At 43.1% G+C, this 27,941-nt stretch overlaps 2 protein-coding genes across 6 annotated transcripts in view; one reads left to right on the top strand and one right to left on the bottom strand.

The window, feature by feature from the left end:
* Positions 1–119: 119 nt before the first annotated feature.
* Positions 120–6,978, bottom strand: LOC123376141 (transmembrane protein 69-like). Of its 2 annotated transcripts, none has more exons than XM_045027927.1 (3): positions 6,885–6,978; positions 2,719–2,783; positions 120–1,241 (listed from the first exon to the last, which is right to left on the bottom strand). In XM_045027927.1, exons 2-3 carry the CDS (start codon positions 2,761–2,763, stop codon positions 519–521), a joined length of 768 nt encoding a protein of 255 aa, XP_044883862.1. In that variant the 5' UTR covers positions 2,764–2,783; positions 6,885–6,978; the 3' UTR covers positions 120–518. The 2 variants fall into 2 exon arrangements, with proteins under 2 accessions (XP_044883862.1, XP_044883861.1); XM_045027926.1 differs by lacking the exon at positions 6,885–6,978 and adding an exon at positions 3,661–3,831.
* GPBP1L1 (GC-rich promoter binding protein 1 like 1) overlaps positions 5,519–27,941 on the top strand; it is a 48,469-nt gene continuing 26,046 nt past the window's right edge. The window contains exons 1-2 of one of the 4 annotated variants that reach the window (XM_045027920.1): positions 5,519–5,589; positions 26,339–27,260. The gene's annotated coding sequence lies outside the window, so the exon portion shown is untranslated. Of the gene's footprint in view, positions 5,590–5,614; positions 5,716–26,338; positions 27,261–27,941 lie in introns of those variants that run through there. The other 3 variants (XM_045027919.1, XM_045027922.1, XM_045027923.1) reach the window with 3 other exon arrangements.

Here is a 27,941-nt window from a genome sequence, read left to right as displayed (position 1 = left end):
TTTTCAGTGGGAACAGGAAGTGCTTTCATCCTATGTTTTCAGCCAAAAGGCTTCTAACGTTTACAAAAACTACAACTTTATTCCTTTCATTGAAGAACTTGACACACCTTATAATTAAGCCTCTTGACCCATCCTTGTTTTAATGATTATTCCTCATAATACACGAGTTCAGTTATCCCCAAACATTTAAATGTATATTACAGTAGTACCCAAAGATCTCAGTCACGATTGAGCTCTTGCTCTACAAATAAGGGAAGATACATACCTGCCTTGAAAACTATCTAAAGAGAGTGAATAACATATATATAAAACCTCTCTGCTTAACTTGCTTGGAAACTGGTTGCTCCCAAAGTAAGCATCTTGCAAGCTGCTGTTTTCTGATTTCCACTCATGGATGTGGTCCTGGAAGCATGGAGAAGCCAAGCAGTTTATTTTACTCCTATTAGAACTTCGTACAAAACTCTGCAGTGGCTTGACAGGGGAAAAAAAAATCTCTGGTGGTTTATGATGTTTCACTTTCATTTACTTTTACTTGCACTGTTACTTAGCTGCTTCTCTGGAAAAACATCCCTAAGTCCCAAGGTGGCTACCAATGAAAATACTGCCACCACTGTTAGTAATACCCTTAGGCCTTTAAACCAGCTTGGATAAGTAGGAAGAAAAGCAAGGTCACAATGCAATGCTACCCCTAAACCAAATATCACCATGATTGCAGCTTGAGTGAGGTCCTCTTTAAAAAGTATGGCAAACCAGGCTAATAAAGGGGGCACTATACTGCTCCCTAAGTTCATCCAATCAGGAGTGGCTGGGCTATTTTCTGGGAGAGCAAATCCCCACCTGACTCCTCCTAGAAAAGAGACTATAGTGGCCCCATATGTAATTTGAGCAAATGCCAACTCGGGGTCGTAGGTCTGTTGGACAGCCATTATCAGTGGCACTGAAACAAATGGAATCAACCCTGCAAGGCCCAGGTAAGAGGCAGGCTTTGGTGAGTCCTTTAGTGACCTCATATGGCGCAGAAGCCCCAGTTGGGGTTCAGGATCTTCTGGTTTCTTTTCATTTAAGCAGCGGAGGGAGCAATGGAATCCCTGGGCCTTGGTTCCACAGGCTGAGGCCTGGCTGAAGAGCTGAGGTCTTGATGGCCGGGAAAGAACTCTTTGCAGAGGGAGACCGAGAGGAGAAGAACAAATGGTCTTATTCCTGCCATACTGTAGTAGTCTGTGAAGGGTAAGCTTCTGGAGCTGCAATTACAAAACCTATTAAGAGCATCTGACAAGCTGTTGTTAGCCTGGAGAGATGATTAGTTATACCCTATATAAAACTAAGCCCATCTGTGGAAATCTACTGTCTAGTATGTTAAAACGTTTATCAAGATTCCACCCCCCCTTCACTTAAAGCAGTGATTCCCAAACTTTTGTACTGGTGACCCCTTTCACGCAGCAAGCCTCTGAGTGTGACCTCCCCTTATAAATTAAACACACCTTTTTATATATTTAACACCATTATAAATGCTGGAGGCAAAGTGGGGTTTGGGATGGAGGCTGACAGCTTATGACCCCCCCACACACACATAATAACCTCATGACCCCCTGAGGGGTCCCGACCCCCAGTTTGAGGAACCCCTGACTTAAAGGGCACTGCTGCTTTTATGAGAAGTTGGCTGTTTCACTACATTCTAACACAAACAGTAGCAAACATTACACAGAGGTTACACTAATAGCTGCCTGCCTCCCCTGTGTCTGACATGGCCGTGACCTGCAAAGAGATTATCTGCGCTTGTGTTCTTTTTGCTGCTTTAGGGTGAATAAAGAAGGCCTGAAAGGTTTCTCCAGCTACTTCCTTGCTTGTGTTTTCACACTAGAAATTCAAGCCCTCCGTAGAGGAGAAGTTTCTGTGGTGAGTAGGGAACTAGTGCAATGATAGATATCATTAGAGCCAACAGAACAGAGAGGAAGTGAAAGGGAAAAGGATTGTTAGTCACTTTAAAAACTTCTTTTGAAACACCTGGTTAAGTTTAATTGACTAAGATTTTGGATAAAGAAAGTCTGTGTTAAGGATTAAGCACCTTCACCTTAACAATTAAGGTGCTAGAGCTCACAATAAACACCCCTGTAATTGCCCTGAGGCCCTCTTGCAAAAATTGACATTCCAGAAGTTGCTGAGGAAAAAGCACAATGCCTTTCTGCCTTCTTTATATTCAATCAAAAGAGAGCAGCTACACAACTTCTAAAAAATACTTTGTAGATTGTGACCTGGGAGTGTGGAGACTGTCATCACCATGATATAACTGTTTCAGTGAAGAGGAATTTTGTGGTGCATATATGATGCAGACTGTACACTTAAGTTCTGTCCATAGGTAAACCCATTAAGCCCCACCGATTTCCGTATGGTTACAGAGACACAACTGAAGGGAGGACTTGGCTCTTTAACAGTGATCAAATACCAGTGACAAAACATATCTGTAAGCCTGTGATAAAGCCATGTGGCTGTGCTGCGGTTCAAGGATGCCAGGCAAGAATCAGGGAAAAAATGGTTTACAATTCTGTACTTTTTAAACATTAGAAAAGTTCCTTTGGAAAAAAATAAATATAAAATTAAACCTCAGTCTGTGGTAAACTATGGGCCAACTGCGTTTTATACCCAAGATGCTTTGCCTCCTGTTTGGTTTTGTTTTGAAAGGTATTTCAGGATAAAGTAGATAACACATTAGAAACTTACTTTTAAAGGTATGTGGGAACAACATCGCTGTACAAGGTGAAACATATTTGCCTTAGCAGAAGGCCCTAAGGGATGGAAAAAAAAAAAGCAACGTTAGGAGAATCAACTTAATGACAGTCTATACTAGGTAGAATATCCAAGTTTAGAGCATGTGTCAGCATAAGTTACTACAATTTGTTTCCCTATTGACCATGTTGTTTTATAAGAGGAAGCAGATCAGGACTATGCATCTTTGGTTTTGTCACTGTACAGCTAATATATCTGCTGTACTCCTATAGCCAATTAACTATAATTGAACTTTTACAGGACATTTTGTTTTCAAGTCACTTTACAAGCTAAGGTCATTAACTTGTAATGCATTTTAGTGCCAGATCAGGGCCCACTTATATCTCAAGGTGCCCCTGAAGTAGGTAAATAGCTCCATTTTACAGATGGGGAAACTGACAAAGTATAAATGGTACTTATGACAAAGTATAAATTCCTCTAAAGGTTGGCAGTTTCTAGGTAATATTACCACTGTTCCTTTAAAAAAAAAAGAAAAAACCTAGAGAAGATTACTGTGATTACAAATAAAACATTTAAGTGGGTCCACTGTATTAGACGCCTCAAGCAAGGGGCCCGCGTTGTAAAATGAGGCGTTTACAGTCTAAACAGCCCACACAGCCAAAGGGAGTATCGTGGGGAACGGCGGCAGAGACGAAGTCATTTGCCCAGAGAAAGTCTGTGGCGGAGGTGGGAGCTGACCCCGGCCGGAAGCCCCCTGCTCTGTTGTAATTAACAATAACAGATACTGACGGTCTGGGTCCGTTTCCTGCACCAGCTGCTGGGCAAACACCCCCCCCCCCCGCTGGTGCCGCTGCCCCCTGCGGAGAGTTCCAGGAACTCAACCCCCCCCCGCAGCGCCCCGTCCCCTGGGGGAGCCCCCGCCCGGGGCTCACTCACCCGCCCCAGGGAACCGCAAGGAGCGCGGCCACGCGCAGCAGCAACCGGCTTCCGGTGCAGGGGATGGGGAGGGACGCAGCATCCGGCGGAAGGAGCGGGGCTCCCCGGGTGCGCAGCTGTAAAGCCCCCGCCCAGAACACGGGCTGCCCGCTGTAGTTCCGCTCTGGCGGCGGAACAGCGAGACCAGCTGCCCCGGCTTTCTGTTCCTCGAGGGCTTGTCGCGTTAGTTCCCTCGCCCTGCCCCCAGCGTTTCAGCAGTGAAGGGGGTGGGAGTGACAGGGTTAAAAGGCATCGATTGTAAAGGGAGGGGAATTTACATAACAACAAAAAATAAAACAAGGCGAGTCCAGACAGGTTATGCTGGGTATTACTTAGGTAATGTAACTATTTCCATTGATGAGGAGGGATAGGTCAGTGGTTTGGCCATTGACTTGCTAAACCCAGGCTTGTGAGTTCAATCCTTGAGGGAGCCATTTAGGGATCTGGCTTGGTCCAGCTTTTAGCAGGGGGGTTGGACTAAATGACTTCCTGAGGTCCCTTCCAACCCTGATAGTCTATGAGTGCATGCAGGCGATCAGTACAGTCAAAAAGCATGAATCAGACACACACCCGCCCCATAATAATAATCAAGGGACTGGATAAATCACTTGCGTGGGTGCAGGATCAGAGCCTGGATTTCCTTTTGAGGATGCTACACAAGTTCTCTAGTCTAATTTATTTAAGTTAAAACTGCAAGCAGTTCTGAGTAATCAGAATGCACTTAGATACAGTTCTCAAGCACCAGCTTTGCACTGTAGCTACAGTAACAATTAGCACACATGCTTTTCATGTTCAAAGTGCTACCCAGACATTGACTAACTAGTTAACTTCTTTGAAAGATGAAGTGGGTGAGGTGGTATCTTTTATTGGACCGACTGCTGTTGGTGAGAGAGACAAGCTTTCCAGCCACACCAAGCTCTTCTTCAAGTTAATGTATTTGTGTGTTTTGTATTTATGCCTCTTTCAGGGCTGGCAGTGGGAGCTACCACCAATGGTGAGGTCACTTTTCTGTATCTTTTTCTGCAACGGTTATGCTGAATGTCTATTGCTTGCTGGGCCTGATGGCTTTCTAGTGGTTTCTGTGAAGATTAGCTAAGGTTTGCAGAACATGTTAGAGGTAAATAGCACTAAGCATTATTCCAGCAGCTGAGGAATCCTCCTTCTTGCCCTGCGATTGGAAGTGTCTCTGGGGCATAATTTCTCTGCTTCTGGGTTGATTGTGAAGCTTCTCTTGCTGACTGTAAAGCCATTGCTGTGCCTCCCCCCAATTAGTTCTGCTGCACGTTATAGTTCTGCTGCCTCCCTGGCTCATTGAGGAAATATCTGTTGAAGAGGAAGGAAGGATTGATTTATACCCAAAGCCTCCGCCTGCCTGTCTACTCGGTCACGGTCTGACTCTCCTCGCTGCTGCGGCGGAGGGGAGGGGCACATGCTTGCTTTCTAGGATTACAGTACTTCGCTTCCTTCCAGAGAGGTTGAGTCTTTCACTTTAAAGGGAAGGAGGCGGCCGCAGCAGGGAAGGGACTACAAATCCCAGCATGCACTGCGAGTGCGGCCCCCTCACAAAGGCTGAGGCAGGTGTCGCAGTGCATCCTGGAACTTGGAGTCTCGCGGGGGGAGCAATCCGACCACCCCCCCTGAGAGACACAAACAGAGCGGGAGCGCGAGCCGCCTGGAGAAGTTGGGGGGGGAGGGGGGTGTCGAGGCAGCACGGGCGCGCGCGCGCGCGCACGGAGTGGCCGAGGTAGACACTAGAGAGAGCCGTATTCGCGCGAGAGCGCGCGCGTCCGTCCGTCGAGCACGCGCCGGGCGCCCACCCCCACCCCACGGAGCGTCCCGCTGGGAGCCCCCGCGCCGGGCCGGGAGCGGCGCGCGGCCAGACCGCGCCAGGTGGGTGTGGCCCCACGCGCCCGCCCCGCCCCCTCCGGCCCCCGGCCGGGCAGGGCCGGGCAGCCATTTTGGGCAGAGCTTTGTTATGGTTGTGGGGCCGCGGGAGGCAGCGAGGGGGCCTGGCCGGTGAGTGCGGGGCCCCGCGGGGGACGGGCCTCTGCGTCAGGGCTGCGGGGAGCGGCCAGCCCCGACACCGAACCCGGAGCCGCCGGGCCTGTGAGCTGGGCCGGTCCCGGGAGGCTCCCAGCGAGCTGCGGGCTCGGGGCCCTGCGGCCTCAGCGCCGAGGGGCTCCGGGGAAGCGCTGACGGGGGGCAGGGCTCGGGCCGCGGTGGGGGGGGGCAGGGCTCAGGGCCGTGCGGGGCAGTGGGGGGGGCGGGGCTCGGGGCCGTACGGGGCAGTGGGGGGGGGCGGGGCTCGGGGCAGTAGGCGGGGGGAGCGGGGCTCGGGGCCGTACGAGGCAGTAGGCCGAGGGGGCCAGGCTCGGGGCCGTGCGGGGCAGTGAACGGGGCTCGGGGCCGTGCGGGGCAGTAGGCGGGGGGGGCGGGGCTCGGGGCCGTACGGGGCAGTAGAGGGGGGCAGGGCTCGGGGCAGTAGGCGGGGGGAGCGGGGCTCGGGGCCGTACGGGGCAGTAGGGGGGGACAGGGCTCGGGGCAGTAGGCGGGGGGGCGGGGCTCGGGGCCGTGCGGGGCAGTAGGCGGGGGGGGTGGGGCTCGGGGCCGTACGGGGCAGTGGGCGGGGCTCGGGGCAGTAGGCGGGGGGGCGGGGCTCGGGGCCGTGCGGGGCAGTAGGCGGGGCGGGGTGCAAGGCGCGGGGCGGGGCGGGTGGGCTGTACATGTGGGGGACCCTGGGTTTTAGAAAGGCTGAAGGGGCAGCCAGGGAGACGGTGGTTCAGGGGAGGGGAGCAGTATTTCAGGGCAGGCTCTTGGCTGGGGAATGGTAGGGGCAGGAATGGGGTCTCTGGCCTGGGTTGTCTTGAGGGAGGTAGGAATTGTGGGGGCTGTGGGGATGCCCTGGAAAGGCGGGTGGGGTGAGGGGTGCTGGACAGTGAGTAGTTTGATGCTATTTTCTCTTTCATTTGATCCCAAAACACTTAAGTGTGAGCGTTTGGAGAGGGGCTGATGTGGGACAAGCAGGCTGTCTTATAGATTCTTGAAAAAATGACTGCTCAGGCAGGGGGAAGGCTAATCATAGTGTAACAAGCCGCTCTCACTTGCAGGAGAGCCAAGTATCTGTAGGGGCCTCCTTGTTTGATAAAAGCAGATATGCGCTAACTCTCAACAAAGTTTTTGTTTACCTTGAAAGTTTCCAGCAGCCTCCTGGACTTGATGGTTTATATTCTGCAGGCAAAGTTTGCCTTTCCTGTTTCTCTCACCATCAGGTACTCTGGGATCCCTTGGTGCTATTTGAAGCCAGCTGAAATTAATATTGTTTCAAACATTGTCCTGTCATTAAATAGGCCAGTGGCTTTTTGAACACTCCCTGGATGGTTGCAATGTCAATAAAAAATTGTCTAGAAGGGAAGTGTCAAGTCTAATGAAAACAGTGAAACTGTTTTGCCATCAGAATTTCCTGTTTAAAAGTGGTGTTTTGATGTTTATTACACTAATCAGCTTAAGTGAGAAACACTGATTATTGGTGCACATACCCAGTTCTCAGAGCTCAAACACCTGAGGCTCAGATGTGAGACAGACTCAAAATGAGATATAATTGCGGTAAAAGCTATCTGTATCATCAGCAAAGTTGCAGCATTTTGGTTGCTCTACATTAGAGAATACTAAGTTTCAGCCGGTTAGAAGTAAAATTGGCTCTAAGATTAGTGATGCAGAGAGAGGTGGCTTTTTAAAAAAAATTCTGAGTTAAAAAATGAAACCTGTTTGCTAATAAGCCAGGTGAACTGAATTTTGATTTATAACTTTTGATGCTTTCCAGTTATTTCTGATGTTTTTCTAGGATTTTTTTTATCAAATGCTTCTGTGGTTTTTGAGGAAGGAAAATAGTATTCTAGTACTGATGTTACATATGCTTTGCTTTGCAAACTACTGTACTGGCAGGAAATTAGTTTGCATAGCAATTTGTGAAGGGACTACATGTTTTTTCATAGAATATCAGGGTTGGAAGAGACCTCAGGAGGTCATCTAGTCCAGGGGTTCTCAAACTTGGAGGGGGGGGGAGGTCAGGACCACTCAGGGGGTTGCAAGGTCATTACATGTGGGGTCGCAAGCTGTCAACCTCCACCCCAAACCCTCCTTGCTTCCAGCATTTATAATGGTGTTAAATATATAAAAGTGTTTTTAATTTATAAGGGGGGGGTTGCACTTAGAGGCTTGTGATGTGAAAGGGGTCACCAGTGTGTGTGGGGGGGGGGGGAAAAAGTTTGAGCCCCACTGATCTAGTCCAACCCCCTGCTCAAATCAGAGCCAATCCCCAAACAGATTTTTGCCCCAGATCCCTAAAGGGCCCCCTTAAGGATTGAACTCACCCCTGGATTTTGAAGGCCAATGCTCAAACCACTGAGCTATTCCTATTGCAATTAATAATGTTGTTTTTAATTATATTCACTTCTTTAAAGCAAAGCAGTGTATGGATTGAAAATAGATGAATGTTTTTCCAGTGTCTACAAGATAGCAACTTCAGTTGCCTTTGGTTAGTCATTTTCTTCTAAATATTGTAGAAAATGTGTAATTTTCAGTGTGAATTTTAGGTGACTGTGTTCTTGTGGGATAAAGGCACTAGGAAGAATAGAATATTAATGCCTTTCACTGCAGGGATTGAAAAATACCTTGTGTTGAAAGGTTGTTACCATAAGGCCTTGCATTAGTTTAAGTAAAGTTTTTTTTAAACAAGTTTAAATTTGGGCAAGCCCCTGCATGGACGTTCTTAAATTGGTTTTTAAAATGGCTTATATTTAGCTTAAATCTGAAAGGAAACTACTCAAACTAAGTTGATATAAGCAGTTTTTAAACTGATTGAAGACTGTCCATACAGGCACTTGCATCGGTGTAGATCTGTTTTTAAATGACCATTAGTCACCTCAGTGCAAGTTTGTGTGTAGGCATGTTCTAACTATCAAATAGTGATAGTCTGAAATAAATTGTCAATTTCTTCAAGCTCCTTTTCATATGAACACGGCAGTGTAGGTCCCTCTACCCAGTAAAGTTGCAGTTAACAAAATTATGCCAGCAATATTAAGTGTTCTAAAGACTAGTGAAGTTGGGAGTGAGAGCAAAAAGGTGTGGGGAAACAATGCAAAAAATATTTGAGATGAGAAAACAGAAAAGAGAACTGAAGAGTTGAGCTGAGCTGTGTTAGTTTCACATGCTCCTAAAGATGCTAGTTGACTATGAAGATTTACATTGTGTGTGGTTCAGGTGTTGAGAGAGAAAATGTTACCTCTTGAGTGAATAAGGTTCACATTCCAGTAAAGTTCTCTACACTGCTCTGGCCAGGGGACCTGGTATTCCAAAATCCCAGGGCCTGAGCCAAAAGAGGAACAGGTATAGTGCAGTAATTCTGCCCAGAGTAATGTAAGATGAAGGAACAGCCCTGGTTTCAGAGGAGCATCTCTTCTCCCTCTCCCTGCCCCCAAAATTGGAAGTAGTGAAAACAGTAGCTGGTGCTGCAGTGAGAGCTTTGAAAAATCTTCTGAGGCTTTGGCTACACTTGCATTTCAAAGCGCCGCCGCGGCAGCGCTTTGAAGCGCTAAGTGTAGTCAAAGCGCCAGCGCTGGGAGAAAACTCTCCCAGCGCTGTCCGTACTCCACCTCCCTGTGGGGAATAACGGACAGCGCTGGGAGCACGGCTCCCAGCGCTGGGGCTTTGACTACACTGGCGCTTTGTAGCGCCGCAATTTGCAGCGCTGCAGAGGGTGTGTTTTCACACCCTGCTGCAGCGCTGCAAATTTGTAAGTGTAGCCAAGCCCTAAGAAACAGTTAATGGTTTATTTCTACCCTTACTTGTTGGAAAACAGGAGCTCACCTTTTAGTGTCTGCCCTGCTTTGTAGTCCTAATCCTGTTTGATGTGTTTCCACCATGGTTATGCCGTTTATACCATATCAGGACTTCAAATGAAAAATATACAATGGGAACAAATGGATTTTTAAAAATAAATCCTGTTTTCATGGGGATGTCTTTAGTGATAAACAAGGAGCAATACAAATATGATATGTAGTGGAACTGACCTATAATGAAGCAAAATGAAAGTACACAATCTTCCCAGTTCCAGTTGTGAAAAGGACTTACATTTAAGAGGGTAATTCCAGTATAAGGTCAACTTGTTTTTATAAATAAAATATTTTTGTGCTTCAAAATTCCTGTCAGTGCTAGGAAGGGGAACTATTGCAGAGAATAGTCATTAGAAAAAGTTCCAAAACAGTATTAAAAATTTTTAAACACCATTCTGGAGAAATATAAAGCTTATTTCCTGAAACAGTATCAAAATGTTTTTGTCCTACCTCTGGTAGCACTTCAGCAGTTTAATACTGGTTCAGGAAGACTGACGCTGAAAGCCATTATTAGTAACAGTTCAGGTACCTGACTTAAATGAGGCCTAAGAGGTTTAAATTAAGCCTTTTATAAATAATGTTTTTGAGTAAATATGGAGCTGTCTGAAAAATGAATGCACGAGGTGATGAATAGGCTATAGGTGTTTGTATAAAGTTGAGGGTTTTTTTAAGGCAAGATAATTCCAGTGTGAGAGTATAAAGGAGTTTGGAGAACTTAAGTCTTGTGATTTTTAAGTGTGTTTGATGGGGGTAAAATAATAAATCTGGTGACTCCTGTTAGTAATTTAATTACTTGAGAATGGCCTATTTTAAGAGCTTTCACATCGAACCTCTTAAACTGTGGTACATAGTCAACTCTACTGTTCCACACAGGCTTCTTTGGGATGTTTTGATGGTATAACAATTGCAAATGGTATCACAGTAAGTGGTTTTCCTTTCTTATAAGGAATAAATCTTGGACAAGAATTGTGTTTTGTACACACAGACATTTTTATAGTGAATTGTATGTGACTCGAGCTATTGGAGCTGTATGGTTCAGTTGAGATGTATGTATTTTTTCCAAGTAAGTTAATTTACTGAACAATTATTATTTACTGAAGATTGACAATACTCATTTTTTTTTAGAGAATATAATAGAAAACTTGGTCTTTGTGTTGAGCATCTTGTTGTCTGTCAGACACAATACTACTTAAATATAAGAACATCCATGATGCTAGAAAGCTGATTATTAAAACAATGCATTTAAACTCAAAAATAGTTTTGTGGTGGTGCTGAATGTTTAACTATGGAGATCTGTAGTTTTTAAAATGTTACGTTTTCTGTCTCTTTCAAGTACAAACAAAGGTTGCATGTTTTTGAAAAGTATCTTGAATTTAAAACAGAATCCATACAACTGTTAAGTAACATGGAATAATAATTGTTTTAGATCTTTAGGGAGCTTTATGCATCTTCCTCTGGGACTGAACAGAGAACTTTGCAGTATTACTTTTGGAGGTACAAGGCATTTATTTTAGAGGCTTTGCAAACTAGAATTGTTGAAAAAGTTTTTCCACAAGCAGCTTCAAAACTTATTGTGTTGAGGTATTTTAGAGGGTGAAACCCTCAAAACAAGTAGGTGGGTAGCTACTTTTTCATTGGGCTTTTTAGTACCTGTGAAAAATGCTTCCCAACTAGTTGTATTTGTTACACGATTAATGCTTTTTTAAATAGCTGGTTTACTGCTTTTCAACAGAAGTTTATTTCTATAGTTAATTTGAAAAAAACCCTCTCAAATTGACAAAAGCTTAAAAACATTTTTAAAATGTTGAATTTTCTGGCTCTTGGGTGTCACCACGTTTAAATTGTTGGACATACTGCTTTATTTAATAGACGTGTGTCTGGTATTCTGATAGTTGGTTTGTGAGGTCTAGTCATATGGTAAAGTTATGGGGAAAAAAAGGCAAGTAGTACTGGCAGTTTTACATTATGGTCTTTGTGGCACAATACCACAGGCCTTGTGAGCAGTGCCAGTGTACAGATCTTTTCAGGACATCTGCATCCGCTGTCCTGCCCTTGTAAGAAACAGAATCTACTGAAAAAGTTTATGGTAGAGTTCAACATTGGGAAACAAGCTTGTTTTTGCAAATACAGAAGCAATACTGGCAGCAGTAGCTCATCAGGGAAGGTGGATTGAAGATGTGGCTAGACAATTAAGCTAATTTAAACTGAAACTAAAAATTATTGTTTTGGCGTGGACTGTTTCATGTGGTTTAAAATACAGACAACTACAAGCAAGCTAATTAAAGTTTCATGAGTTTTGGCTTGTTTCCGCTCAAAATGCCTACATGTTGCCTCAATAGCTACTCTACTGGTTGTACTAGTCATGTCTTTTGTAGTAAGGCCTGTAATATATACAAAACTGAGGTTCAGTTTATGGTTATATTACTTTATATAAAAACAAAGGTTACAAACTTGTATGTGGCCAAGATTGATTGGTAGAGAGCAGCATGAAAGGGAGAGAGGGGTGTTTCAGTGGTAAACTTTTGGGAGGGTATAGCAAGGAGGTAAGTACTCTACATGGTCTTATTTTCTTGTTGAGACTGGAAAATACTGGTAGCAAACTTTTTTGCCTGAAGATAGATTGGATTCCAGGTTGAATCCATTACTTTCCTAAATACACTGGATGAATCTCAAGTCCATTAGCAGTGTTTAATAGAGGAGGGGAAACATTCTTATGAATACATGTGGTATTAATTCTTGATGAAGAGGAATTAAATAAATGTATGTGAGGTTTTTTTTAGTCTGAAAAGTATGTTTTAAAAAAACCTAATGAATAGACTTGATTCAATAACTAAAAAAGGTTGGCTGCAAAGAAAATATAGATAAGAGGTTGAGTTGCAGTCTATTCCTCCTTGTGATCAACCAAACTGTTCATAAATTAAATCTCTCACATGAGCTATTATTAATAAGGGGATTTTAACTTCCCTGATATCTTTTGGAAGACTGTTACAGCAAAACATAATGTGTCCTGCACGTTCTTAGCATGTGTAGGAAACAACTTTTTGTTTTAGAAAGTTGTGGAAATAACAAGGAGATGGTCAACACCAGATCCAAAATAGACAAACAGGGATAAATATGAACATGAAGATGGTCGGGAGCTTGGGAGGAAGTGATCGTGATCTGATAGAATTCAAGATCCTAAGGAAAAGAGGAGACAAGAACAGCAAAACAAGGACACTGAACTTCAGAAAGGCAGATTACAACCAACTCGGAGAAATAGTAGGCAAGGTCTCATGGAAACTCCAGTTAGGAAGAAAAGGAGTCAAAGGGGGCTAGCAGTTCCTAAAAGATGTAATATTAGATGCTCAACATCAAGCTATTCCTATGCAGAAGAAAGGAAAGATGAGAGCCACAGGAGACCCATGTGTCTGCACAAGGAGATTTTTATCTATCTAAAAACCAAAAGGGATACCTACAGGAAATGGAAGGAGGGACATGTCACCAAGGAAATATACATGGGAATAGTGTCACGCATGTAGGGATGAAATAAGGAAAGCCAAGGTAAAGAATGAGTTGCAGCTGGCAAAAAATGTTAGAGACAACAAGGGGTTCTACAAATATCTCCGACAAAAAAGAAAAATCAGGGATGATGCGGGCCTGCTGATCAGTGGAGTAGGTAAACTGGTAATGGAAGATTATAGGAAGGCAGAGCTGCTCAATGCTTACTTTGCTTTAGTCTTTTCACATTAAATAACACGTGACCAGACAACGAGCAAAGTTACCACAGACAATAAAGGGGATGAGATGCAGATCAGGATTAATAAAGAACACATCAGAGATATTCTGACTAATTTGAACAAATTCAAGTCAGTGGGGCCTGATATTATTCACTCGACGGTGCTGAAGGAATCTCAGAGCCACTGATGATGATGATTGCAGACTCATGGATGACCGGACAGGTCCTGGAAGACTGCAGAAAGTAGAACCCATCTTTAAAAAGGAGAAGCTGGGGAACTATAGATCAGTCAGCCTGACCTTGATACTGGGAAGCTACTAGACCAGTGGTTCCCAAACTTGTTCCGCTGCTTGTGCAGGGAAAGCCCCTGGTGGGCTGGGCTGGTTTGTTTACCTGCCGTGTCTGCAGGTTTGGCCGATCGCAGCTTCCAGTGACTGCGGTTTGCTGCTCCAGGCCAATGGGAGCTCCTGGAAGCAGTGTGGGCTGAGGGACTTACTGGCCGCTGCTTCCAGCAGCTCCCATTGGCCTGGAGCAGCGAACTGCTGCCAGTGGGAGCTGCAATCGACCGAACCTGCAGATGCGGCAGGTAAACAAACCGGCCTGGACTGCCAGGGGCTTTTCCTGCACAAGTGGCAGAACAAGTTTGGGAACCACTGTACTAGAACCATATATAAAACATTCAATTTGTGAATACCTGGAGCATGAAGGGTTAATCACTAGCAGCCAGCATGGATTTATTGAGATCAAATTATGCCAAATCAGCTTGATGTCCTCCTTTGACAAGATAACTGGTTTGGTGGATAAGAGGAATGCAGTGGACCTAATATACCTGGACGTTAGCAATCCTTTCGGGGGAGGGATAGCTCAGTGGTTTGAGCATTGGCCTGCTAAACCCAGGGTTGTGAGTTCAATCCTTGAGAAGGCCACTTAGGGATCTGGGGCAAAAATTGGTCCTGCTAGTGAAGGCAGGGGGCTTGACTCAATGACCTTTCAAGGTCCCTTCCAGTTCTAGGAGATTGGTATATCTCCTTTTATTACCTTTTGACACAGTCACATATAACATTCTCATCAGTAAGCTGGAGAAATGCATGCTTGGCGGAACTGCCATTAAGTGGATACATAATTGGTTAAACAACAGCAAATAATGAGTAACTATTATTTGGAATGATGTAAGATTAGAAAAAGGTTTTGAGTGAGGTTCCACAGGGATATGTTCTGGGTCTGCTGGTGCTCAATATCTTTTATTAATTACCTTGGTGTAGGAATAGAGAGCATACTGGTCAAATTTGCAGATGACATAAAGCTGGGGGATTGCAAATACTTTGGAGAATAGAGCTAAAATTCAAAGCGACCTTGATAAATTGGAGAACTGGGCTATATACAACAAAATAAAATTTAGTAAAGACAAATGTATGGTACTCCATTTAGGGAAGAAAAAGCAAATGTGCAAATACAGAACGGGGATAACTGGCTTGGCAGCAGCACTGCTGAGAAGGATCTGGAAGTTATGGTGGATCACAACCTCAACACGAGTCAACTGTGGTGCTGCTGCAAAAAAAGCAAATGCGTACTATTCTTCTGTTAATGCAACCTAAAATTGCAAGTGATGACGGGCAATAGTACCACGCTATTCAGTGCTTGTTAGGCCTTAGCTGGAGTACTGTGTCCAATTTTGGTCACCAATGTGTAGAAAGGAAGTAGAGAAACTGGAAAGGATCCAGAGGTGAATGACAAAGACGATCAAAGGGGTGGAATTGCAGGCCATATGAGCAAAGGCTGAAGAAACTGTGTATGTTAGGTTTGGAAAAGAGATTAAGGGGGGGCATGATAGCGATCTTCAAATACTTGGAAGGCTGCTATAAAAATATGAAGAAAAATTGTTCTCTTGCCATAGAGGGCAGGACAAGAGGCAGTGGGTTCAAACTACAGCATAGCGGATTTAAATTAAATCTCAGAAAAAAACTATCAAACTGTAAGAACAGTGGGACAATAGAACAGACTGCCTAGAGAGGTCATGGAAGTGCTTTCACTGAAGGTTTTTTAAAAGGAGGCTGGATAGCCATCTGTCTTGGATGGTTTAGACACAACAAGTCCTGCACCTTGGAAAGGGGTAAGATTAGATGACCCTTGCGGTCCCTTCTAACCCTATGGTTTTATGATTCTATGAAATCTGTATACACTTTTGCAACCCAGCTGAAAACATTTGTCCTGGCAAAACATTACTGTGATGATGCATGAAAATGAAAGATTTCAATTTGAATTTGCAAGTGTGGCAATCAGAAAAGGAAATGTCTTGTTGTGAAGTAAGTACATTTCATGTGGAGGCCACCATGGAACCCTGCAATACTATTTTTAGTCACTCTTCGAAATAAAATAGCACTTTGAATATTTTTAAGTATTAAGGCTTTTTTGAAAATAGTTTAATCCATGTAATAAGAGATGATGGCTGTGTAGTGTCTGGTGGATTGTGTTATTTATTTTAGTCCAATTTTTTATGGAAAATTGTAAATGTTGCACAAACACCATGATCACTGGCACTAATTACCCTCCTTGTTAGCAGTCTTAGCAGGGAAGTGAAGGTTCGAGTGTAGCATGGAGACTAAACTTGCCTCTTTTCCAGAAGATTTTAGTCTCCATGGCTGAGCATCGGTATATGCTAACTTCCGTTCTGTTAATAGACGCTTGATAGGCGCATTGTCAGTTTCTGTGTAACTTTATAGATTATCTTTACTTAAATGCTTTATAGTGAATTCATTGTTCATGACATCGGAGTCCTTTATCCACACAACAGATATGGTGTATATGAAGTAACAGTACATATTTCTCCTGTACTACTCCACCAGTATGCCTTAACCATGTTCTGTGGAGGCCATCTTTAAAGGAGGAGGGAAATTCAACGGGGAATTCTGTGGCCCAGGCACTCTTTAATCTTTCTTCGACTGGCAAAAGTGGAACCAGTTGAGGCGCTCTTGTGATGTAATGACCTTTCCACTGTGAGCTGGATTGAGAAGGCAACTTGTTTCACAAAGCGTCAAAAAAAAATTTGATCATTAGGGCTGGATTTGAACTGGTGACAATAAATATGAAAGGATCCCTGCCTCATTACTGGTCTTGTGAGCCACCCACATTCTCAAAAAAAAAAAAATTTGTTTAAAGTCTTTAGAGTTAAGTGTTTTCAGTACAAAAATTGACACAATCAGTTTCTAATGTTTTGTAACATAAATAAATCAAACTCTTTGGGTTTTTTATTTTGTTGGGCTTTCAGTTTACAACCCAGACTAGGCCATTATGCATTAGGTGGATGTGTAAACCTAAAAGGGTTGAGTTAATATGCAGACAGAAATGCTGCTAGTGATATTAGTGGTTGTGTAATGATTAAGACCTTAACCTCAGCCTTCACACTTTGAATCAAAACTCACTTTGTATTGTTAACACAGGTACTGCAGGAAGTCCCCATGAAGTGGGTTTTAGCCCACGAAAGCTTATGCCCAAATACCTTTGTTAGTCTCTAAGGTGCCACAAGTACTCCTGCTCTTTTTGCTGATACAGACTAACACAGCTACCACTCTGAAACTAATTTTACAGTTCACCAGTGCAAGATATTGGAGGTAGAAGTAGTTGCATTGGAAGGGTGGGTAAGATGGAGATCTTGGCAACTATGTTAACAGGTTATCTGGGTCTTTGGGACCGGGGGGGCTATGGGAGACAGTTTGAGATTGTGGAAAAAACATAGCTGAATATTTCTGTTAAAATCAGTGGTGAAATATTTAATGTTGATAATTAAATTGCCTTTATTACGGTCATGTCTACGCTAGAAGGACTCTACCAGTATCTGAATACCAGTATGGATACAGCTTATACTGACAAAGCTGTGCTTGTAACCGGTGTCGACTATTCCACACACACCACCTCTCCCAAGCAAGACAAACTATACTAGAAAAAGTACAGGTTTGATGGTATAACAGCCTGTATGCTACAGACATCTTCAGACACAGCTTTTTTCAGTCAGGGAACACACCATTTCACAACCCTGACCAGCATAGCTGTGTTGGCAGAAGTCTGTAGTGTAGATGTGGCTATATTTCACTAAGATGAATGGGAGAAAGTTGTGCTTCACATATCTAATATTTCAGGCAGTCTGTGGACTCAAGAAGTCAACACTGCATCAGTTTATACTCAGTTGACGCCTAAAAGGGTTTGTTCGCTGCCAAAATGGCTGAAGTCTGATATTTGCCTGGACGTGGCTGTTAATAAGCGGTATGTGCTCTGCAGGATTTGGGGTTGGGAAAATATAGAAAAGGTATAAGGGATTGAAAAGTAATTTCGGAACATGCTTAGTGGAACCAGAGCCTAGTAAATGCCACCCCTTTTGTGGCATAACTGCATTGTCTCCTTCCTCATCCTGAAACATATGGACAACTGATGTGTATTTGTAAGATGAAGACTGTATCATTGAAATTGAAATGCACAATTAAAGCTTCCCAAAAAGAGAGTGCTTTTAATAGTAAGGACAAGAGCGAATCATAGGTTTGTTTAGAAAATCGGATTCCAAAGTAGTTTGGCTGCGCTTAACAAATTCTGCCTTTTTTTAATTACTACTTTCATTGTAAAAACAATCTTTAAAATGTAAGCCAGTAAAACTGTCTCAACCAAGTGAAGGTAGTAATCAATTTTCCCTTCCTCTCTACTACACTTTTTTCAACAAGGTAAGACTTTAAAAAGCTAAATGAATTTTAAAGAAAAATGTATGCATCCAGTTTCCCAGGAATTTTTAATGTGGAATATTTACAGTTCACTAATAAAGAGAAATTAGTTCCAGTAGCAATAGTAACATACAAGGTGATAAATGTCAATGAGACACCTTGAAGATTTGAAGAGAAGACTTCTGCCCACCCAACCCAGATGCCTTTATAGATGTTTCAAATTAAAAACAGAAATGTAACAATAAAATGACTTTGTGGGACAGTTCATCTTTCAGAATGAAGAATTAACCTTTCTTAGCCACCAGAAAGTATTAGTCTTGCCCAAGGAGTGGACTTATCAGTGCTAAAACTTAGTTACTGCTTGTAATGAAATAAGCAGTATTATCCATGATGCTGTATTATGCAGACCTATTCAGAAGGCTTCAAACTACATTGAAGAGTGAACGTTTGAATTGAAACCAAAATGATTTATGCTTGGAGAACCTAGTTACATTGATCCCAGTGCTCAGAGGATGATTTACATTGGGGGAGATCACAAGTACAAGGTTATACTTCTGTCATAACACAAGGGCTTGGCTGCTTCATGAAACATATGCCCTTCTGTTGTACTTATTATTCAGTGACTGTACAGGTGAGAGCATAAAGCTGTCTGAAACTGGGACAGGAGAGAGGGGTCAGTTTTTCAATAAAGTCCATCATTTTCATCATGATGGAAAGGCAGCCAGACCAAACCTGAGGAGCACTGCAACCCTGTGTGCCAGGTTGTAGGACCTCTCTCTCAAATTTGGCCTAGCTGCTTGCAACCAGAACCACTGCTAGGGAGGAGGGGTGACTTTCATTTTATTTCATTTTATTTTTTTTATTTTGTTTTGCATTCCCAAAAAACCATGGGGCTCTAACTGTAGGTTCTCTAAAGACCTAATCAATTTCTGAAGAATTGAAGATTTCATTAAAAATACAAGTTAAGTTTCTAGTTCTTCTGGTTGGGAAGAAAACCTCTCCAGCAGCACCTGGCTGACAGCTCAGGCTCAGAGCAGGGGCCCGAGCTGTGAGCCTATGCCTGACTGACAACGAGGGGGAGGTGCCAGTGTGAGCCCCACACCTGCTTTAAATTTCTCAAGCAGCATCTTTCTTTGCCTATCTGTAAATTTCAATTATTATTGAAATCTTTTACTTGGTTCTTGTGTGTTCGGTGAAATCAACATTTACTAATAAAAATCTAGTCTGTCCAGTTCAAGTTAGACTCATAGGACTGGAAGGGACCGTGAGAGGTGATCTAGTCTAGCCCCCCTGCACTCTAGTTTTTTCAAACTTCTCTTATAGGTCATATTTTCTAGCCCTTTAATCACCTTTGTTGCTCTTCTCTGAACTTTCTCCTATTTGTCCCCGTCTTTCCTGAAATTTGGCATGCAGAACTGGATGCAATACTCCAGTTGAGGCCTAATCAGCGTGCTGTAAAGCAGAAGAATTACTTCTTGTCTTGTTTACAACACTTACTTCTGAGGGAATACTGTGCCAAATCTTAAATATTCTGCACACAGTATTTTAAAATTCTGCAGATTTTATTTGTCATTAAATGTGGAGGCACCAGCATGGGAGTGGGGAGCATAGGCGACTGGCTGCACGGAGATGAGAAATCACCCTGTAGTCCTCCACCCCCAGACACTGACCTCTGGGACAGGCCCAGCCCTTGTGCTGTCAGGGTTGGGTGCAGCCTCATTGCCAAGTCTGTGTCTGGAGGGGGGGGGTGCAGGGTGATCTCCCAGGTGTGGTCAGGCAGGCCCAGCAGGATCCAAGTGTAGAGGGGCTTGGTGTGGGGGTTCTGTGTGGGTCAGGCTGGGTATGGGTAGCTCAGTGGGGGTGTTACAGGTGCAGGGGAAATGGGACTATGCAGGGGGGTCCAGGTGAAGGTGGTTGTGGCTCTGCAGGGGGGGGCAGTCTCGGTGCAGGGGGATGTGGTTCAGATGCTGGAGGAGTGGGGTTTGGTGGGAGTCTGGATGCAGCTGCCTGGGGCAAAGTGGATGGTCCAGGGGCATAGTGGGTGGGGCTTGTCAGGTTGGGGGTTTGAGTGTGGGCGGCTCAGTGGGGGGTGGTCTGGATGCAGAGGAGCGTGGCTCAGCGGGGTGGGTCTGCCTGCTTGGGGATGGGGTTCTGGTGTGGATGCAGGGGAGGGGGACTTGGCGGGGGGGGGTCTAGGTATGGGGGGGTTCAGATGCACGGGGTTTGGGCAGATGGGGGAGTACAGTGACCCCCCCCCATGGCTGAGGAGTGATTGGGGCAGGAAGTGGGGCGGGGGGGGAGTGCAGAGCCCAGGGAGGTTTCTAGGGCTGGGTCTGACCCGGCCCAGCTGCTCTGTGTAGAGGAAGTGCACTCCTCCCCGGGGCGGGGGTATGTGGATGTCTGGATGCACTGGTGTTGGGCGGACAGTGGGGAGGGGTCTGACTCGGCACTGACTCTCCCTTACCTCACCCGCCCCCATGCAGTGACTTACCTCTCTGCTGGCTGCTCTGGGGACCAGAAATGACATGCCCGCATGGCTGGGCTGGGTTGCATGACCGCTCTTACGACTTCCCTTTGCTTTCCTGTCAGTCACTTTTCTGCGGGGAAGCAAAGAAATCTGCACAGGACATTAATTCTGCACATGCGCAATGGTGCAGAATTCCCCTAGGATTAAATGTTCCTATTAATACATCCCAGAATGATATTTGCTTTTTTTGCAATAGTGTTACACTGTCCACTCATATTTATAACAGTTTCCCTTGGCTCATCAATATTGAGGTAGAATGAGTGACTAGCTGTCCGACACTGTTGGACCTAGGTATATTTCTCAAACATAGTTTTTACAAACTTGCTACTTTATTAAATTAACAATTGTAACTATGTGGTGAATTTTTCCCTCTTGGAACTCACCTTTATTTCTGCATATAGTTTTGCTCAGTGAAAATCCAGGATCCTTGGTGATTAGGCTCTTATACAAGGAGGGTATGTCTGCTCTGAATAAACAGATTAAAGTATTGGAGTAGCAGAAATTGTAAGGATATATGTGGGTAATTACTCAGAACTATGAGCTAATTGGAATAGCAAGAAATGAAATGAAGGAAGGTAAGAAACAATATTTATATTACAGTAATACTCAAATTGGGAGCCTGTTTTTGTGCAAATATGTATGAAGATATTGTTGCCCTTTTTGACCCAAGCCACTAGTCAAAAATTCTGGGTCTTGTAATTTGTTGCAGTTAGGAGGAGAAATTGAAGATTGATCTGGTACCTTTGATGCAGTCTTGTTTGTTTATGAGGAATGTACAAAGTCCTCCTTTTCCAAATGCAAGAGGAAACGAAACAAAAAATAAGAATTTCTTATTGTACAGCCCCAAGCCTTTTAGTCAACACCACGCGGTCAGACGCTATGCTCACAGACTGCTGCTTGGTTCTCCTTCTCTGTATTCTGCCTTCCTTAACATTTGCCCTTGCAAAAAACTACTCAGCAAAACCACACCACCCATTCTGGGCAGGATTGTAGCCCCCTTTGTCTTAGGTGTGGGGGCTTGTCCTGACTGATATGTTAATTGAAGAATGCATTCTCATTCAGTCTGAGCTTTGTGCTCAATGCAGTCTCCAGTATCTCTTAGCATAACAAATAGTCTCTGCCTCAAAGATCTGATTCTGTTACCATAACACAGACTTTGAAAAGTTTAAATTTGCAACTTGACCTGAAATGTAGTTAAAGTGAAAGCGTTTCTTCAATAACAAAATACAACAGAGACTTTAGGGAGGCAGAGCCTTCTGATTTAACTATGCTTTGGGTAATGTAAACAGTTTTCCTCAATAAATGAGATATGATCAGGGATTTAAAATCAGAGCCTACTTCTAAAAGGCAACTGTAAAGAGACTTGATAATGACAAGAACAGAGAAAACACAGCTCACTGAACAGTTTCAATTTTGGCTCATTGTCAAACTTTTATCTGTCAGGAAACTTGAAAAGATTAGGTCTTGGTTAGGGATGTTTGCGTTTCCTATCATGTCTCCTTCAGAAAAATCAAGGATTCTTTTTATTTTAATTTTAATGCTTGTAATCCTAAAGTTCGTCTAGTCCCACTCAGTGTTTGTGTATACAGATATTAGGCTCTGATTATGTATCCCAACAGAGAGAAAAGAAATGATTGCAAACTGATAATTTTCATTTCCATTCATATCCATTTTTGAAAGGAGTAAAAACAATAGTGTTGCTATATTTGACCTTAGTACGGTAAGGACCCTAAATATGGGAACTGTGAAAGCACAATGTGTTCATGGGAGATGAAATTTATTTGGGGGGACACACTTTGTATCTAAACTATGAACAGAAATGTTTCCTTACCTTGGTCACCACTCTTTTTAATTAAAAAAAACTTATAACATGTTCCTTCTATTTTAAATTTACCCACACAAGCAAAAATAAATTTGTAAAAATTAATAACTGGGCAATTATAACAAACACACACCAACCTCATTTGGCTTGTCAAATTAAGTGACATGCCTCTCCCATGGTTATAAGGGCATCCTATATCTGAAGCTGCTCACTTAATAAGCATATTATTCAAGAATAAAGAAATGCACAGGTTATTTCAGCATAACCTTAAATCTGACATGAGTTTTTGTGTGATGGGGAAATGTCAGCTAAAATATTTTTTGGCCATATGTGTAAAAAATTTGTGGAGATTAGTTGTGTATGTAGCTCAACAAGAGATTAGTTAATGTAAAATTATGTATGTTGACTGACTTGTGAACATATAAATGACAGTTAATGTGCATCTGAATGTGTCGTGGACCTATATAATTTGTCAAAAGGGACTTGCATTTTGAGGTTACTGATGAAAAAATAGCTATTTTGGCTCAGAGGTAGGTTGTTTTAGTAAATAGTTATCTTTGGAGTAGATAGAATGTGTTTATGTAGACAAGGCAAGATTTAATATCCCTAACGATTGATTTGCTTGGGTTTTGTAAATGTGATGGGTATGTACATTGCCATTTAGGAATCTTAACTCTGGATATTAAATGAAGACTTTGGCTTTGTAATGTAAATAAATCCTTAAATTACTCCTGCTCCCTCATCTGGTCTTTCTGTCCTTTCAGAAAGTGAGATTCCCTGTACTTTATTGCTGTTAATTTTCTTGATGAGGTGGGTAAATGTAATTTGGCACTCATCTTTTTCTTTTGTAGCACAAAATTAAGCCATGAGACACTTCAGAGGGAGATTTAACTCCCATGCACAGTTCTTAAACCCTCAAGTTTCAATTATGAGACAGGGCCCTTTAAAAACTGACATAGATTCAAAATAGAGGATACAGCCACATCAAAATACTGTGCAGGATGGTTGACATGATGTGAAGGTCATTTCATTAATACATGTAAAGCTTTCTGTAGCCTTAGTTTTTTGATTCACTATTACTGGAGTCCATAATTTAAGCTAATAAATGTGAAATAAAACCAGATTTATAAGGCTTTGATGTGCATCTAAAACGAGTGGCATGCTTTCTAATCTGGGATAGTTCAGAGATGGTATTGTCTCTAGATGCATGTTAGCCATTGCTCGTTCTTTAGTGCATGCTGAACTGTCCTAATCATAGGTGCCTTGGATGGTGGCAAGTCAGCAGGTTGTGAAACTTCTACAAGAACTTTTCTACGGTGGACGTATGGAGCTTTGCAGCTGCAGCATCCCCTCTGTTTGCTAAACATGTCTAGGGTGTTTTTTTTTAAGGCTCAGTGGCTTGCATTAGTGGCAGAAGAATCAGGATTCTGTTTAATTTCTGCTGTCTTGCTTTTCTCTTGAAAAAGAACTTAAAGCCTTATTGTGAAACATGAACCCAGTATGCTTTGGTGGCTTTCGAGGCACATAGCCAGGCAAGATCCCTCTCTCAGAACTCCCCATGTAAATAAATGGACAGCATAAATTTCACTGAGATCCAGAGGATGGGTCTGGTTTTTTTTTCTTTTTTCTTTTTCCACTTCCTTTCCAATTCAGGGTGATTTTATTATCAAAGCTCATTAGAAGGTGTTACCCTATCTATTAATACACTTCTGCCCCGATATAACGCTGTCCTTGGGAGCCAAAAAAATCTTACCGCGTTATATTGAACTTGCTTTGATCTGCTGGAGTGCGCAGCCCCGCTCTCCCGGAGCACTGCTTTACTGTGTTATATCCGAATTCGTGTTATATGGGGTTGTGTTATATCGGGGTATAGGTGTACTTGTTTCAGTCAATAGGTGAAATGATTCCTACACAATTCACCCTCTTAATAAATCTGCTCTTCAGAATAAAGTAATGAATGGCGTTGAAACACATCTGAGTTTCATAGAACTTCTGTCACTTTTCCTCCCATTTACCTCACATTACTACTTAGCAGTCTCAGCAGGTCACTGCCATGTGAGCTTGGTTCCAGTGCTGAGTGCAGAAGAGTGGGGAGAAAAATTGTTCTCTCTGAAGCAGTTGATACCTTACCTTCGTTTTGTGTATGTGTATGGACAGAAGGATTGGTAAAGCTACACTTCATAATAAGCAACAATTATTGGTACATCAGTATTTTTGTTGCTGTTTTGGGGTGACTTTACTGTTTATCATCTAGGCAGGATGTTTAGGAAGCTCCCATTAGGTCATCATCACTGCTGCTTCTGTTTTATGAATGCATCCATCCTGTTGCTGATTTCATCTAGATTGATGCCTTGAGGAGCTTCTGTGAGGTTTTTATTTCTTGTTGCTATGGCTCCAGAGGTTTGAGCATGAGTTTAATCCCTAACTGATACTGTCCCAGTGACCCTGGGGTTCCCGGTGAGAGATAGCTACTGTTCTTTTTTGCATTTGGCATGATTTTACCCAGTTATCCTGCCAGGTGGCCTGTTAGTCTAATTGATCATACGTATGGCTTATTTTGAATTTGTGGATTGAAATTTCCTTTTATTGTCTCATCTTTTTATTCTCTTGGGAATCCCAAGCAAGAATAGGTGGATATTATGTATATTGCTGTGGAACCCAAAAGTTCTAGTCAGGATCAGGGTCTCCTTGTGCTAGGTTCCATATAAACAAACAGAAGGACATGTCCCTACCACAAAGAGCTTATACTTGCTTGCTTCAAGATAGGTTGAAACAAGCAAGCAGAAGGAAAGACCAGGTAATGGCGAGGTCATGTAGTCATATAAGTTAATTGCTGCACTGCTAGGTGGTTCTGAATTCTTAGTTTTGATCATTCTCTAAATAAATGATATCCTATAACTCTAACTGTCCTGCAGCCTAGTCAACATTAGTTGGCTGATTTCTTGTAGGTCTCACTACACTAGTGAGTCTTGAAGAAGGATTTGACGGGGAGAAGGTGGTCTTACAGAATAATTTAGGAAGGGCATTCTGTGCATGAAGGTCAGCATGGAAGAAAGCAGGGCTATATTTGTGGGCTAAATGGACAAATAGATGTTCAGGGTTGGAATTGAATCATAGAATCATAGAATATCAGGGTTGGAAGGGACCTCAGGAGGTATCTAGTCCAACCCCCTGCTCAAAGCAGGACCAATTCCCAACTAAATCATCCCAGACAGGGCTTTGTCAAGCCTGACCTTAAAAATTGCTGAAGGGATGGCTTGATGTGGGTGCGTCAGTAGGGAGGGGGCAGAGTTGGAAGGGTTTAAGGTACACAGATAGGAAGCTTGAACTTGATGATGAAAGGGGATTATTTGATGAATAGGTCTCATCTTCTGTTAACGGATTTCTACCTGTCTGCCTGGCTCTGCTGTCAGGGAACAAAGAGGGAATAGCCTCCTGGCTGGACCTGAGCAGTTGAGAAGTATCTTGAGGGCATCAAGAGGGAGGAGGCATGTGGAGTGATTATCCTTTCTGCCCCTGCCACAGTATTGGTAGATGGAGGGAGAGTAAATACTTGGGTGTACCTCAAATTTGTAGCGTAAGAATTATTTTTGTTTTATGCTGCGCTAGAACCAGTTACTTGGGATCCCAGCCTCTGTGGTTGTGTCTCGTTCATAGCCACAAGTATGGCTCAGAGAGTGGGGCAGTACTGCAGGTTGCTGGGGATCTGGTGGACAAGGAAGATGTCTAGGTTAGAGCTGAGGAACTCTGTTACATATAACTGTTATGGGGTGACTAGGTGGAAATCTTAGACGTTGCAAAAATTTCTGATTTTCTGTAGTTGGACAAGAAATTGCAAACCCAATGGCCGCTTTTTTTATTTTTGTAGGCACTTGCAATAAATAAATTTGCTGCACTTCTGCCTTGTGTTCTTCTGCTTGGACATATGTTATTGCACATTTCTATTACTTCTATTGATGAGTGTTCATTTTTCCTTTGTAGTGATTACAGTTCCTGTATTCCACCATTTTTTGATGGAAGAGGAGGACCATAACCCAGAAGTGAACTCTTCAGTAAAACAAGAAACTCTTGTTGAGTAATTTGTCTCCTTTCAAAAGCAGCACCCAGTCTAGAAGAAGTTTACAGAGAAGAGAGTACTTTTGGACTTGGCTCTTTTCAGTTTCACTTCAGCACATAAATGGTGACCAGCAAAGACACAGAAGCAGTTGTGGCTGCCATTCAGCTTCACGTCAAGTAGCATTTAGTTCTTGGAGGGGAACTTAAGTTACATGAAGTGAAAAGTATATCAAGACATTGTTCATTTTTAAGAACATTAGCACCGTGGATTTTTTAGCAACTGTACATGTGATGAAACTGAAGTTTATATTTTAAGAGCATATGCTTAGGCAGATGTCTCCCATTTAATATCAGAATTTGGGAGAAGCATTTTTTCTTTAATTTAACCCGCCCCTCACCCCTCCATCCAGGCTTTGAAACTGATGTGCTACAGACAATGAATAATCCTGCAGATTTGGGTATATCTGTTCATTGTTAACCATGGTGTTGCTCTGAATGTTGTCGTGCAGACCCAGCAACCACTTTTGTAATGTAAAATTTGAGTTCCATAGCACCGCAACAAGAGGAAATTTAATGAGGTGAACGTGGTTGTAGCTTTTTTAAATGTAAATTACCTTTTTAGGGTTTTTTTTTTTTTTTTTGTAGTGTGAGTGCAGAGAGAAATTAAGATGAGCAGCTGAGGGGGTGAAGGGTGCAGTCAGCACGAACTGCAGCTTCTCGTGCTCTGCTTTGAGACGCCCTATTGCCTCAAACCTGACATAACTGCATTCTGGAGAAGGAAGGAACCTGAAGATCAGGGTGAAGCACAGAAGTCAAGAAGAGAATTGGACTGCAGAGGCCAAACTTGGTAGTTGATCACACATCTTTTTTTCTAGATGTACATACCAAATCTTGGCTCATGCACAACACCATGAAAGGGTAAAAATAAGGAGGAAAGGGAGGGAACCAAGAGGACCCCCCACAAAATGCAATACTCCATGTAATCTACTAATTCTGAATGAGCAGTTGGACAATAACTCCTAGGGTACTTGAAGGTGGGAGTCATACCACACATTGTTGGAAAGTTAACTTTTCCGTGGTTCACAAACTTGAATTCCTCACCTACATATTGCTACTAGTGTCTGTCGTAAAGCTCATGAAAGTGCAGTTACAGATACTCCAGTGTCCCTTCTCACCAACTTGTGTCCTACCTTTGTCCCTCTCGCTTTCCATTCACTGTCAGGAATTCAGCACGTCATAGAATTTTGGGGCCTTAAGACAGTTTTAAGATTGAGGGGTAGTTAGATTAGACTTGCCCTACAAGACTAATTTGAACTCTTATCTCACTCAGTTGGTGCCCTTGTTAGCAACTTTACAATATTTACCCTCCCACTTCCTGAAGAAAAACATACAGTGCACACAGGACCATATGGCAAGGCAATGAGCGTTCGCAAGAGGAAGCCCGTAAATTTGAGTGTTTCACATGTCTTTATGCACTGCATGTTTGCTCTGTCGTCTTTCTACCCCCAGACCAATCCCATCATTAATT

Source organism: Mauremys mutica, chromosome 8 (genome assembly GCF_020497125.1).
Source record: "Mauremys mutica isolate MM-2020 ecotype Southern chromosome 8, ASM2049712v1, whole genome shotgun sequence".
In the NCBI taxonomy this organism is placed as follows: domain Eukaryota; kingdom Metazoa; phylum Chordata; order Testudines; family Geoemydidae; genus Mauremys; species Mauremys mutica.
The sequence above is the reverse complement of the archived record's forward strand: the minus strand, read 5'-3'. Positions and strand labels throughout refer to the sequence as shown.

Excerpts from the sequence above, each read along its gene's own strand:
- LOC123376141 (XM_045027926.1), bottom strand. The coding sequence starts at position 3,742 with ATGCTGCGTCCCTCCCCATCCCCTGCACCGGAAGCCGGTTGCTGCTGC. Across the intron at positions 2,784-3,660 it reads CTTGCGGTTCCCTGGGGCGG|GGCCTTCTGCTAAGGCAAAT; the intron begins GTGAGTGAGCCC and ends TCCATCCCTTAG. Across the intron at positions 1,242-2,718 it reads GTTCCCACATACCTTTAAAA|CTCCAGAAGCTTACCCTTCA; the intron begins GTAAGTTTCTAA and ends TTGTAATTGCAG.